Source organism: Ranitomeya imitator, chromosome 2 (genome assembly GCF_032444005.1).
Source record: "Ranitomeya imitator isolate aRanImi1 chromosome 2, aRanImi1.pri, whole genome shotgun sequence".
Taxonomy (NCBI): Eukaryota; Metazoa; Chordata; class Amphibia; order Anura; family Dendrobatidae; genus Ranitomeya; species Ranitomeya imitator.
Genome location: NC_091283.1, coordinates 274,110,137 through 274,124,057, shown reverse-complemented (window position 1 = coordinate 274,124,057; position 13,921 = coordinate 274,110,137). Strand labels below are relative to the sequence as shown.

The 13,921-nt window shown below is 46.7% G+C and overlaps 1 protein-coding gene across 2 annotated transcripts in view; it reads right to left on the bottom strand.

Moving 5' to 3' along the window:
* FOXK2 (forkhead box K2) overlaps nucleotides 1-13,921 on the bottom strand; it is a 34,316-nt gene that overhangs the window by 6,853 nt on the left and 13,542 nt on the right. For both annotated transcript variants that reach the window (XM_069749264.1, XM_069749263.1), the window contains exons 2-5: nucleotides 954-1,148; nucleotides 634-781; nucleotides 388-534; nucleotides 108-301 (exon numbers count right to left, since the gene is read on the bottom strand). In XM_069749264.1, coding sequence (XP_069605365.1) covers nucleotides 108-301; nucleotides 388-534; nucleotides 634-781; nucleotides 954-1,148 — 684 coding nt within the window. The remainder of the gene's footprint in view (nucleotides 1-107; nucleotides 302-387; nucleotides 535-633; nucleotides 782-953; nucleotides 1,149-13,921) is intronic.

The window sequence follows — 13,921 nt, the reverse complement described above, 5'->3', positions numbered from 1 at the left end:
AGACTTCAGCTGGAGTCTGATGCGTCCGAGGAGAATGAAGGTGAGGATTGTACAGGTGATGTGGTATGTGGACGCTCGGCGTGCAAGGTCAGGACTTTCCTCCGTACCTTGAGGACAGTGGTCCTAGAGGGGTCCTGAAGCACGGCACGCCCCGTGGCCTTCGTTTCCTAAACGCTTGCTCTATGAGTTTGCTTTCCGAGGCGGGGTCTATCCTCCAGAAGGAACCTTTCCCGGGCTCCTCTTGGGACCGGGGGACTTTGATGAAATATCGGTTTAGAGAGAGATTGTGGCGGATGGAGTTCTGTGGAATAGAAGATGTAGGAGATGTGAACGTCGCGTCCAACTTCCCGGGTCACTGGGGCTCGGTGAGGCGTGGGAAGCACCCACCTGCCAGCCTTTGTCCGCTGTCCTGTAGTAGGGGTAGTTTTTAGTGATGTGCGTGTAGATGCCGTTTAACGTGAGCTGCTTGTCCGGGGCCATGGTGATCGCTTGTACTATGAGCTGTGCGTAGGAGTAGGGGGGCTTAGAGTCATCCTGGAAAACAGCAAAAGAAAAATCGGGGCAGGGGGTTACCTGCTGCGCACCAGGAAATGGGGCATTGGAGCGGCCGCCAGGATTAACCCCGTTACTGACCTTGGGGCTGTCTCCACCGGACGCTTCCTTGTCGTTTTCCAGCTGGGAGTTGTCGGCCATGAGGTGTAGGTCCGCAGCGATCACACGGCCCATTTTATACCCCGACGAGCCGGCGCCGCGAGGACTTGACGGACAGGAGTTTGCAGCACTGGCAGAAAGAAACAGGATCAACGTGGGAGATTTATGACGGCGGTCTTCTTCGGCTGGAAGGGTAAATCATGTGATCGGCGGTTTTGATCTTCCTCTGTAACAGAGCCCATGGTCGGCCACAGTTACAGAGGTAACCTCGGCTGTGTATCAGTCTCGGTGGCGCCACCTACCTGATGGTTCCTGTGGGGGAGGGCAGCGGGCTGATCAGGTGGGCCATGTTGTCTGGAATGTTTATTGTCAGCGGGGAGATCTGCGGCTGTACGGGTTTGATTGGGGATTCGGGAGCCTCCTGCTTCTCCTTCTTGTCGCAGGACAGAGCCGTGAACGTGATCTTGATATTTGTGCTGGGAAACCTGAAGGTGCATCTGTGGAAAGAAGGGAAACATAAAGGGTTAAAGGTTGGGAAGTTAAGACCACCCTCGCCCTGCCAAATGGGGGGCCTGACCCAGCTTACTCAATGAGCGTAGCTCCGGACTCGGTCATATATTCATCATGATAAATACACGTCCTATAGCAAGCTGGGCAAATCACTGCAGCTGGCTCGTATTGGAAACAATCAGCAAGCTGGTACAGACTCTTAAAAGTCATGGGACCGACTACATTAGATGGTGACAGAGCACAACACTGCATGATCAGGGAACGTGGGGAGATTTCAGCTCTGAAGCCAGCAGAGTTAACCTATAATAAAGGCTTCAGCAAAAATATGTATGGCAGCCAAGGGACAGAGGTCTCAGATTATCCTCACTGGCCCCTAATGCCCCCCCCCCCCACCCTTTTCCTTTAAGAGCCTTGAGCAGCCAATCACAGGGCAGGATTAGCCTGTGGAAACGGGCCCTTAATCACTTCCTCTAACTAGAGGGTTAATCCGTCGTCTTCACTCGGGGGGAGATGGTGGCCGTACTGTCGACTGACAAGTTATAGAAATGGGACACAGAGGTTTTAATTTGGGACAGATGGTCTTGAAGGCGACAAAAAAAAGAAAAAGTTATGAGAGACTTAGAAAAAGATTCACAAAGCGTTTGAGTGCGTGTATATACCGTACATTAGCTATACCAGTGTGTACTGTGAGAAGAGACCAAGCAAGGCCAGAGCCGACCACAGGAGCAGGATATATCACACCGTGAGAAAGCGGAGCTAGCAGGATCAAAACCGACCACAGGAGCAAGATATATCACACAGGGAGATAAAGGAGCGAGCAGGATCAAAACCGACCACAGGAGCAGGATATATATCACACAGGGAGATAAAGGAGCGAGCAGGATCAAAACCGACCACGGGAGCCGGATATATCACACCGGGAGAAAGCAGAGCGAGCAGGATCAGAACCAACCACAGGAGCAGGATATATCACACAGGGAGAGAAAGGAGGGAGCAGGACCAGAACCGACCACAGGAGCCGGATATATCACACCGGGAGAGAAAGGAGTGAGCAGGACCAGAACCGACCACAGGAGCCGGATATATCACACCGGGAGAGAAAGGAACTAGCAGGATCAAAACCGACCACAGGAGCAGGATATATCACATCGAGAGAAAGCAGAGCTAGCAGGACCAGAACAGACCAGAGGAGCCGGATATATCACACGAGGAGAAAGAGGAGGGAGCAGGACCAGAACCAACCACAGTAGCAGGATATATCACACCGAGAGAGAAAGGAGCGAGCGGGACCAGAACTGACCACAGGAGCCGGATATCTCACACGGGGAGACAGCAGAGCTAGCAGGATAAGAACCGACCAGAGGAGCCGGATATATCACACCGGGAGAAAGGAGCGAGCAGGACCAGAAACGACCACAGGAGCAGGATATATCACACCGAGAGAGAAAGGAGGGAGCAGGACCAGAACCAACTACAGGAGCAGAATATCACACCGGGAGAAAGCTTAGCGGGCAGGACCAGAACCGACCACAGGAGCCGGATATATCACACCGGGAGAGAAAGGAGGGAGTGGAGCCGGATATCTCACACCGGGAGAGAAAGGAGGGAGCAGGACTAGAACCGACCACAGGAGCCGGATATATCACACCGGGAGAGAAAGGAGAGAGCAGGACCAGAACCGACCACAGGAGCCGGATATATCACACCGGGAGAGAAAGGAACTATCAGGATCAAAACCGACCACAGGAGCAGGATATATCACATTGGGAGAAAGCGGAGCTAGCAGGACCAGAACAGACAAGAGGAGCCGGATATATCACACGAGGAGAAAGGAGGGAGCAGGACCAGAACCAACCACAGAAGCAGGATATATCACACCGAGAGAGAAAGGAGCGAGCGGGACCAGAACTGACCACAGGAGCCGGATATTTCACACCGGGAGAAAGCAGAGCGAGCAGGATCAAAACTGACCACAGGAGAAGGATATATCACACCGGGAGAGAAAGGAGCGAGCAGGATCAGAACCGACCACATGAGCCGAATATATCACACCGGGAGAGAAAGGAGCGAGCGGGACCAGAACCGATCAAAGGAGCTGGATATATCACACCGGGAGAAAGCGAGCAGGACCAGAACCAACCACAGGAGCAGGATATATCACACCGGGAGATAAAGGAGCGAGCAGGACCAAAACAGACCACAGGAGCAGGATATATCACATCGGGAGAGAAAGGAGCGAGCGGGACCACAACCGATCACAGGAGCAGGATATATCACACCGGGAGAGAGAGGAGCGAGCAGAATCAAAACCGACCACAGGAGCAGTACATAACACACAGGGAGAAAAAGGAGGAAGCGGGACCAGAACAGACTACAGAAGCCGGACATATCACTCTGGGACCAGAACCGACCACAGGAGCTGGATATATCACACTGGGAGAAATGAGCGAGCAGGACCAGATCTGACCACAGGAGCTGGATATATCACACCGAGAGAAAGAGGAGCGAGCGGGACCAGAACCAACCACAAAAGCCAGATATATCACAACGGGAGAAATGAGCGAGCAGAACCAGAACCGACCACATGAGCCGGATATATCAAACCGGGAGAAAAGAGGATAGAGAGCAGGACCAGAACCGTCCACAGGAGCCGGATATATCACACCGGGAGAAAGAGGAGTGAGCAGGACCAAAACTGACTACAGAAGCCGGACATATCACTCGGGACCAGAACCGTCCACAGGAGCCGGATATATCACACAGGGAGAGAAAGGAGCGAGCAAGATCAGAACTGTCCACAGGAGCAGGATATACCATACTGAGAGAAAAAGGCATAGACCACTCTCCTTAAACACACTGTGCTGCTGGGGAAAATGGTTCCTTCTACTAAGAAGTTCTCTGACTGATAAGTAAATCTCTCATCTAAAATACTCTGTGCTGCTAAGTGGTATTTTGCTCCTTCCACTATACTACATTCATTATGTGACCTGCTACAAGATATAGGACACACTCCTGTCCTGAAATACTCAGTGCTGCTGGGATTCCTGCTGTTTCTACTAGAGGTCTGTGACCTTTCGCTGCCCTTAGACTATTCAGTGCTCTCTATTACCTTCCATACTGTTCTTAAATACTCTGGGCTGCATCGAGATCCCAACTCCTTCCGCTATGATTTAGTGACACCAGGCCCCCACACAGATTCCCCTGGTGAAGTCAATGATGTCACCGCGTTATCCTCCTCTTGGCCATTAAGGGGTGCTGTGCGGAAACTGGTCCCTGTCTGACCTATTCCTGCAGAACAGGTGACAAAGCCAGAATCGCGGTCCAATAACCCAGAAAAATGGAATAAGGAGAAAGTAGGATGGCACCTTCCCGCATTTCCACCACAATGGCCGGATCTCTGTCTCCTGGGCCTCAAGTCCTCAACACTGGTGGTGTAGGTGAAGGGTTAAGGATCTGCTTGTACAGAGTCAGCAGAGGCCCAGCCGTTGCTATAGTGATTTCATTATCTGTCCCTGACATTGCTTGTAACTCACCAGCTTCACCAGGCAACGAAGGAGAAGGATGGAAATATTGGGAGGCCACAGCACCAAACACACGGAGGAGCCGGGGGCAGCGCGGGGCCAAAAGGAGGACTCCGCACCCCCATTACTAGAGGCCCACATCCACCCAGCCTCCGCCGGGACACGATCTGCTCCCATTATATAGGATGAGAAATGAGGAGACCGCAAACTGGGTCAGGAGGAAATAATCAGAAAGAGAAGAAACAAGAAAACCCAGAAAAAATAATACTGCTCCCTATGTAAATGACTATAACTACTATAATACTGCCCCTATGTACAAGAATATAACAACTATAATACTGCCCCTATGTACAAGAATATAACAACTATAATACTGCCCCTATGTACAAGAATATAACTACTATAATACTGCTCCTATGTACAAGAATATAACTACTATAATACTGCCCCCTATGTACAAGAATATAACTACTATAATACTGCTCCTATGTACAAGAATATAACTACTATAATACTGCCCCTATGTACAATATAACTACTATAATACTGCCCCTATGTACAAGAATATAACTGCTATAATACTGCCTCCTATGTACAAGAATATAACTGCTATAATACTGCCTCCTATGTACAAGAATATAACTACTATAATACTGCCCCTATGTACAAGAATATAACTACTATAATACTGCCCCTATGTACAAGAATATAACTGCTATAATACTTCCCCTATGTACAAGAATATAACTGCTATACTACTGCCTCCTATGTACAAGAATATAACTACTATAATACTGCCCCTATGTACAAGAATATAACTACTATAATACTGTCCCTATGTACAAGAATATAACTACTATAATACTGTCCCTATGTACAAGAATATAACTACTATAATACTGCCCCTATGTACAAGAATATAACTACTATAATACTGTCCCTATGTACAAGAATATAACTACTATAATACTGTCCCTATGTACAAGAATATAACTACTATAATACTGCCCCCTATGTACAAGAATATAACTACTACTAAATGGTGGGCCGATTCGAACGCATCGGGTATTCTAGAATATGCATGTCCACGTAGTATATTGCCCAGCCACATAGTATATTGCCCAGCCACATAGTATATTGCCCAGCCACATAGTATATTGCCCAGCCACATAGTATATTGCCCAGCCACATAGTATATTGCCCAGCCACATAGTATATTGCCTGTTGTGAATTCTGTGGTCGAGCTCCCTCCTGTGGTCATGAGTGGTACTTCGGCTGGTTCTGTCCATAAGCTTCCTCTGGTGGATGTGAGTGGGGCTGCGGCTTCTGAGTTTCCTTCCTCAGGTGACGAGGTTAAGTCGTTAGGTGCTGCTCTATTTAACTCCACCTAGTTCTTTGTTCCTGGCCTCCAGTCAATGTTCCAGTATTGGTCTTGCTCTCTCCTGGATCGTCCTTGTGGCCTGCATAAGCTAAGTTCTGCTTGTGTTTCTTGGTTTGCTATTTTTTCTGTCCAGCTTGCTATTTTGGTTTGTCTTGCTTGCTGGAAGCTCTGGGACGCAGAGGAAGCACCACCGTACCGTTAGTCGGTGCGGAGGGTCTTTTTGCGCCCTCTGCGTGGTTGTTTGTAGGTTTTTGTGCTGATTGCAAAGCTATCTTTCCTATCCTCGGTCTATTCAGTAAGTCGGGCCTCACTTTGCTAAAATCTATTTCATCCCTGTGTTTGTAATTTCATCTTTACTCACAGTCATTATATGTGGGGGGCTGCCTTTTCCTTTGGGGAATTTCTCTGAGGCAAAGTAGGCTTATTTTTCTATCTTCAGGGCTAGCTAGTTTCTCAGGCTGTGCCCGAGGAACCTAGGTCTGGTCAGGAGCGCTCCACGGCTACCTCTAGTGTGGTGGGATAGGATTAGGGATTGCGGTCAGCAGAGTTCCCACGTCTCAGAGCTCGTCCTATGTTATTAGTAACTATCAGGTCACTTTGTGTGCTCTTAACCACCAGGTCCATTGTGGTTCTGAATCACCAGTTCACAACAATTGCCCAGCCACATAGTATATTGCCCAGCCACATAGTATATTGCCCAGTCACGTAATATATTGCCCAGCACAGAGCCACGTAGTATAGAGACTTAAAAAAAAATAATAATAAAATAAACATATACTCACCTTCCGAAGGGCCGTTGAAGTCCTGCTATACTCACCCTTCGCCGCCTTTCCCGCTCCATTGCAAGCGGCAGCTTCCGGTCCCAGGGCTGGTGTGAGCAGGACCTATGATGACGTCGCGGTCACATGACCGTGATGTCACGGCAGGTCCTTGTCGCACACCAGCCCTGGGACCGGAAGCTGCCGCTTGCAATGGAGCGGTCCCAGGAGCGTGGCGAGGAGCGGGAAAGGCGGCGGATGGGGAGTATAGCAGTTTTTTTTTTTATTATTATTTAACATGACATTTTTACTATTGATGCTGCATAGGCAGCATCAATAGTAAATAGTTGGGGACACACAGGATTAATAGCAGCGGTAACGGAGTGCGTTATACAGCGCCGTTACCGCTGCCATTAACCCTGTGAGCGGTGGAGATTATGGAGCGGGCGCCGGGCAGTGAGTGCAGGGAAGTAGGGGAGGGACTAATCGGACTGTGCCCGTCGCTGATTGGTCGCAGCAGCCATGAATAACCGTGACAGAAGGACGGACAGACAGACAGATGGAAGTGACCCTTAGACAATTATATATATAGATAATACTGCACTTATGTACAAGAATATAACTGCTATAATACTGCCCCTATGTACAAGAATATAACTGCTATAATACTGCCCCTATGTACAGGAATATAACTACTATAATACTGCTCCCATGTACAAGAATATAACTACTATAATACTGCCCCCTATGTACAGGAATATAACTACTAATACTGCTCCCATGTACAAGAATATAACTACTATAATACTGCCTCTATATACAAGAATATAACTACTATAATACTGCCCCTATGCGCAAGAATATAACTGCTATAATACTGCCCCTATGTACAGGAATATAACTACTATAATACTGCTCCCATGTACAAGAATATAACTACTATAATACTGCCCCCTATGTACAGGAATATAACTACTAATACTGCTCCCATGTACAAGAATATAACTACTATAATACTGCCTCTATATACAAGAATATAACTACTATAATACTAGGTTAAAAGAAAGAAAATTGGCTCAGTACTAAAGGCACATACAAGTGTGGGCACAATATCTGCACCTGCTGTAAATACATGGTGAACAGTAAGGAATTCCACTCATCTGTCACCAAAAAGACCTACAAAATTAACCACTACATTAACTGCAACACCTCCAATGTGGTGTATCTGATTAATTGCACCACCTGTGAGCAGCAATATGTGGGGTGCACAGGGGGTCCCCTGAAAGTGAGAATAAGGAGGCACCTGTCTGATGCAGTGAATAAAATCACCCATAAGAGCTCTGCTGCATCCAAACACTTCATCCATAAACACAATGGGGATGTCAGCTCATTGGAGGTCCGCGGGATTGAAAGGGTTAAAGCTCCATTCCGAGGGGGAGATATAAAAAGAAAAATAACCAACAGAGAGATATGGTGGATGTATCAACTTAAGTCCAGAGCCCCCCTAGGCATGAATATCCGGCAGGATCTTATGAATTATTATGAATGATAAGTTATAATTCTTGTATATATAACATCCATATAAAAGTCCATAGACTTTTTTTTTTTTTTTTTTTTCCCCTTCCCTTTCTTTCTCCTGCCTTAAGCATAGTATTTGGACATGCAAATTTCAGGCTAAACTCATTAATTACCTGTAGGTGTTGCCCTGTTTCTGTTGTCTGCAAGATCAGGGGGTGTAACCTAATGGGCCTAGTCCTATATGGCAGCCCTCTTTCATTTTATTTTTATCACAATGAGTAAGGCGGCACGACCGTTGAAACGCGTATGATTTTAATGCACTTTAAGCCTGTGACTGTCACTGGTATGAATCACCCGTTTTTGTGTCTATGGATATGAAGATGGACTTTGGATTTATGTGCTTTTAACGAATATGGAATAAAAGGTATTTTTTATGGACATCACCCGCACTGGACTTCTGCTTTTTCTTCAAACTACTTGCTGTACTGCATGATCCGTGCGCTGGGCCTGAGAGGAGGTGAGCTGATCTTCGTTGCTTTTTCTTTTCTGATATTTAGTGCGATCTTGCTCCCCTCTCAATTATAATCTTCCATCATAATACACTGAATAAGACACACGGGTTACCTTTGACTAAAATGTCACGTACGGCTTCTAATGTGGACACAGTACAAGGACTACACACCGCACAATCACTAGAGGAAGAGCTGACAGCTAGAGGGAATAAGGCACAGGAAATATTCTCAAAGACTAAACCTGACTACACAAAGGAATCATGTGAACTGGATACCCTTATGAAACTATTGGAAAAATTACAAACAAGGGAACTTAAGACATGGTGGGACTTTACCACATTGAATGCATATATCAGTAAAAACATGATCCCAAGGGGACTCAGACTTAAGAAGAAAGCTACCATTACTTTTTCTGATGGCTTTGAGAAATCGTGGTATGAGATCCTGGATAATTGCTCCATTCAACTTATGAAACTTATTGTTCAAGAGGAAGAGAAAGTTTTAGCTTCAGTTCCTGAACAAATTGATGAGACTAAAAACTCTTTAAAAGTATACTCATCTCTGAAACAATATGATGAATGGATGAAATCTATTAAATTAAATCTCAGCAAACTGGAGGAATATATTACCCAAACTAAAAAAAGCAAATTTGAACGGGACCATCAGGATTATATTCGTAATGAGGTATATGACTGGCATGAAAAAAGACGTGCACCATATAAATCACCTAGTTCAATCTTGAGAGGGAGTAATAGAAATGGACAGAGGAATTACCAACAAAGAAGGGTTAACTTCTCTGATACGGACGTCTCTCATGAAAATTCAGACGAGTACACCTCAGGAAATGCGTCTGATTCCTCCTATGAAAGACAACGATTTACCCCTCATCGTGACCAAAGATTTGGGAAAGACGCCCCAACTCAAGCGCCTCCAAAAAACGGACGAGACGCAGGAGAAGGGGTGGCAGGAAGCATAACAACAAGAAGATATCCACAGAGGCGAAAGAAGACGAGAAAAATGTGGTAATTAACTTGTCCAGCTATGTAATTAGTGAGACTCAAATGGACATTCTATCTAAAGGTCTCACCTTCTCCCCTACAAATGAATTTGATATGTACAGAACATTACTAGATGTAAATAAATTTGTTCGAAATTTGACTTTAAAATGCCACTTTTTCAAGGAGAAAATCTGACCAGGATACTATACAGAACCTGACCACACAGAGTGACCAGACCACACTGGGTGAAATAGGGACTTTCCAGGAACTTTGCTCCATTAGTGACCTGAGGACCCTTGAGAGTGAATCTATAGAATCCACCAAAAACCTAAACTCTGGTTATAAATCAAAAAAACCTTATTTTTACCCCGTCAATTCAAGACCTAACATCTTGGATTCATTCCAGGAATGCATAGAGGAGGACCTGATAGAACTCAAGAAAAAATCCTCATGTAACCATAACAGACCCAATCTGAGTAAAACGGAAAGGAAAGCTCTGGAGGAGATCAGAGGCAACCAGGATCTCATGGTCAGAAGAGCTGACAAGGGAGGAGCTGTGGTCCTACTGAATGCAGGTCTATATGTCCAGCAGAACATGGTGATGCTGAATAACAGAGACTACAGCATGATCCCACTGAACTATTCCAGAAAAAATTAAAACATCTGCTTTCTGAGGGTTTTGCTATAGGGGCACTGGATAAAAAAACTGTCTGAGGATTTATTTGTGGAACACCCTATAATCCCCATCTTCCACTCCCTGCCTAAGATCCACAATGAAGTCTTTCCCCCTACATTCAGACCCATAGTAGCAGGGATTGGAAGCATGGGTGAAAACCTCAGTACCTGGGTGGATATGTATCTGCAACCACTGATTTCTAGACTACCAGGCTATATAAAAGATACAAAGCATTTGATTTCCTCCCTGGATAAGACTGCATGGTCTGGAGACTGTATCTTCATCTCCTGTGACGTGGAGGCCTTGTATCCCTCCCTGATGCATGACCTGACTATCTCCATCCTGAGGAGACATCTCCAGGACTACAGTGACTACACTCCGGCTATACAGGAATTTTTGATTTCCTCTGTGGACTTTCTCCTCAAACATAACTTTTTTTCCTTTAATAAAGAGTTTTTTTTGCAGGTTTGCGGAGCCCCGATGGGCGCAGGGTTCTCGCCATCTATCGCTAACCTGTATATGGCAGCCTGGGAGAGCTTGTTCATGTTTTCACATGTTAACCCCTTCTCCCCCTATATTAGGTGGCTGGGACGCTATCTGGACGACCTGCTCCTCATATGGGAGGGACCTGCGGACTTGATATCTGAACTTATCAAATATATGAATGAAAATGAAATGAATTTGAAATTCACCTATACAATTGGGGGTAGAAACATTAATTTTTTAGATGTTACTTTAGATCTAAATTCAGATTCAATCATCACAATCTCCCCTTTCAGGAAAAATACCGCGACTAATTTGGCATGCCCCTATATACACAAGAATATAACTACTATAATACTGCCCCTATGCGCAAGAATATAACTACTATAATACTGCCTCCTATGTACAAGAATATAACTACTATAATACTGCCCCCTATGTACAAGAATATAACTACTATAATACTGCTCCTATATACAAGAATATAACTACTATAATACTGCCCCTATGCGCAAGAATATAACTACTATAATACTGCCCCCGATGTACCGGAATATAACTACAGATTACAGGATGTCACAGACTCTTCTCTGCCCCCCACATTATGTACACAGTGACAGGGGGAGGACAGAGTTATGCAACGTGCGGTCTCGGGCGTCCTGTGTCGTCTCCATATCTCCATAAACAATAACAAGCGGTAGCGTGTGGCGCACATGAGTGGCGGTGTCCCACAGGACGTCTGTGTGTAAATATATATACACCGGGCTATTCTAGGAGGTCCGGGGGGAAAGGCAGCCATCGATATGAGCGAGTGCTACACCTCAGCATCAATAACTCAGTACATGGAGAGTATACGCTATATACTCCTTGCAGTTACTGGCCATTGGTAGACCTGTTATAGCTAACAGGTGCCTGGACTACATGACTGAATGAGCATCCCAGTGATCTGCTCATCCTGATCTCTTTGGTGCACCCCGCACTTGATCTGCATTATTTAGGTCGGCCATAATTGGCCTGACGTGCGGCAATGCTTTTGCCTATTTTTGGCTGGCAGCAGTCACCTAGAAGTAGGCCATGTGCGCTCCGCCGGGAGGAACACACTGTGACGACCACCCCCCCTCCACAATATACGATGGCGACCGCAGCAGGAAGGAAGCAGACGCCGACGTACGGCCATGCGAGGGGGGAAACCGCAGCTTTTCAGCAATATTCTTCAAAGTTACCGACGACGGCAGTAAATACCCGATATATAATACACGGGTACTGCGCCTTTAAGACTGGGCAGAGCGATCCAGGGCGGCACGCTAAGGTCGAGGATTTCTAGGTTATAGGACTCCGTTCCTCCATTCTTTATACTGCAGGCTGCACTGGGGAAATAGTTCAAAACCGAAAGGTTTTACAAGAGATGGAAAAAATGGGCAAATCCCCTTTAAGATGGAGCGAAAATGCCCCTGCTCATCCTGATCCTCCTGCTGCACTCAATCAGAACAGGAGCACAAAAAAAAAAAAAAAAAAGTAGACAAATAAAGATTCCCAGAAGTCTGGGCATGGCTTGTAAAGGCGCACAACGAGCTGGCACTGTCCCCGCTCTGACTGGGAGAAACACGCAGCACCGCAGCCAAAAAGGAGGAAAGCGATGAGGACGGGAGCGCTGCACCGCCGGCTTGTAGACACAAGTTCTGCCGCTGCCGGGATCAGACGTGACACCCTGGGCAGGCTCATGTACCGCAGGAGGCTGCCAGCCAGCGCCAGGGAAACCGCCAACATGGAGACAGGATAAACACAGGAGCACAAACAGGCTGGCAGCCTAGGTGCAACGTACTGACCGCTGGGGTCCGGCCCTGTGCATGGGGGGCAACGTACTGACCACTGGGGTACAACCCTGTGCATGGGGGGCAACTTACTGACTCCTGGGGTCCGGCCTCGTGCATAGGAGGCAACGTCCGACTGCTGGGGTCCGGCCCTGGGCATAGGGGGCAACGTCCTGACTGCTAGGGTCTGACCCTGTGCATGGGGGGCAACGTACTGACCGCTGGGGTCTTGTCCTGTGCATGGGAAGCAACGTCCGACCGTGGGGTTCCAACCCTGTGCATAGGGGGCAAAGTCCGACCGCTGGGGTCCGATCCTGTGCATAGGGGCAACGTACTGACCGCTGGGGTCCGACCCTGTGCATAGGGGGCATCATCCCTATCGCTGGGGTCCGACCCTGTGCATAGGGGGCATCATCCCTATCGCTGGGGTCCGGCCCTGGGCATAGGGGGCAACGTCCTGACCTCTGGGGTCCGACCCTGTGCATAGGAGGCAACGTCCCGATCGTGTGCATGTGGAGCAACGTACTGACTGCAGGCGTCCGACCCTGTGCATAAGGGGCAATGCCCCGATCGCTGGGGTCTGACACTGTGGATAGGGGATAACGTCCCGATCACAGTGGTACGACCCTATGCATAGGGGACAATGTGTTGATGGCAGGGGACCGACCCTGTGGATAGGGGACAACTTCATGATTGCCTCCAAAGAAAATAAACAGCAAAAAAAAAAAAAAAGTATACCAAATATAGAAAAAAAAAATTAAACTAGAATAAGAGTTCTAAGTATAACATCTATAAATAATTATTCAAAATAAAACAAAATAAAAGTTGCTAAAAAAATGACTAAAGTATTAAGACTACAATACAAATGTAACAAATATACATTAACCCCTTAGTGAGCCAATTTGGTACTTAATGACCGAGCCAATTTTTACAATTCTGACCACTGTCACTTTATGAGGTTATAACTCTGGAACGCTTTAACGGATCCCGCTGATTCTGAGATTGTTTTTTCGTGACATATTGTACTTCATGTTAGTGGTAACATTTCTTCGATATTACTTGCGATTATTTATGAAAAAAAAAAAAAACGTAAATATGGCGA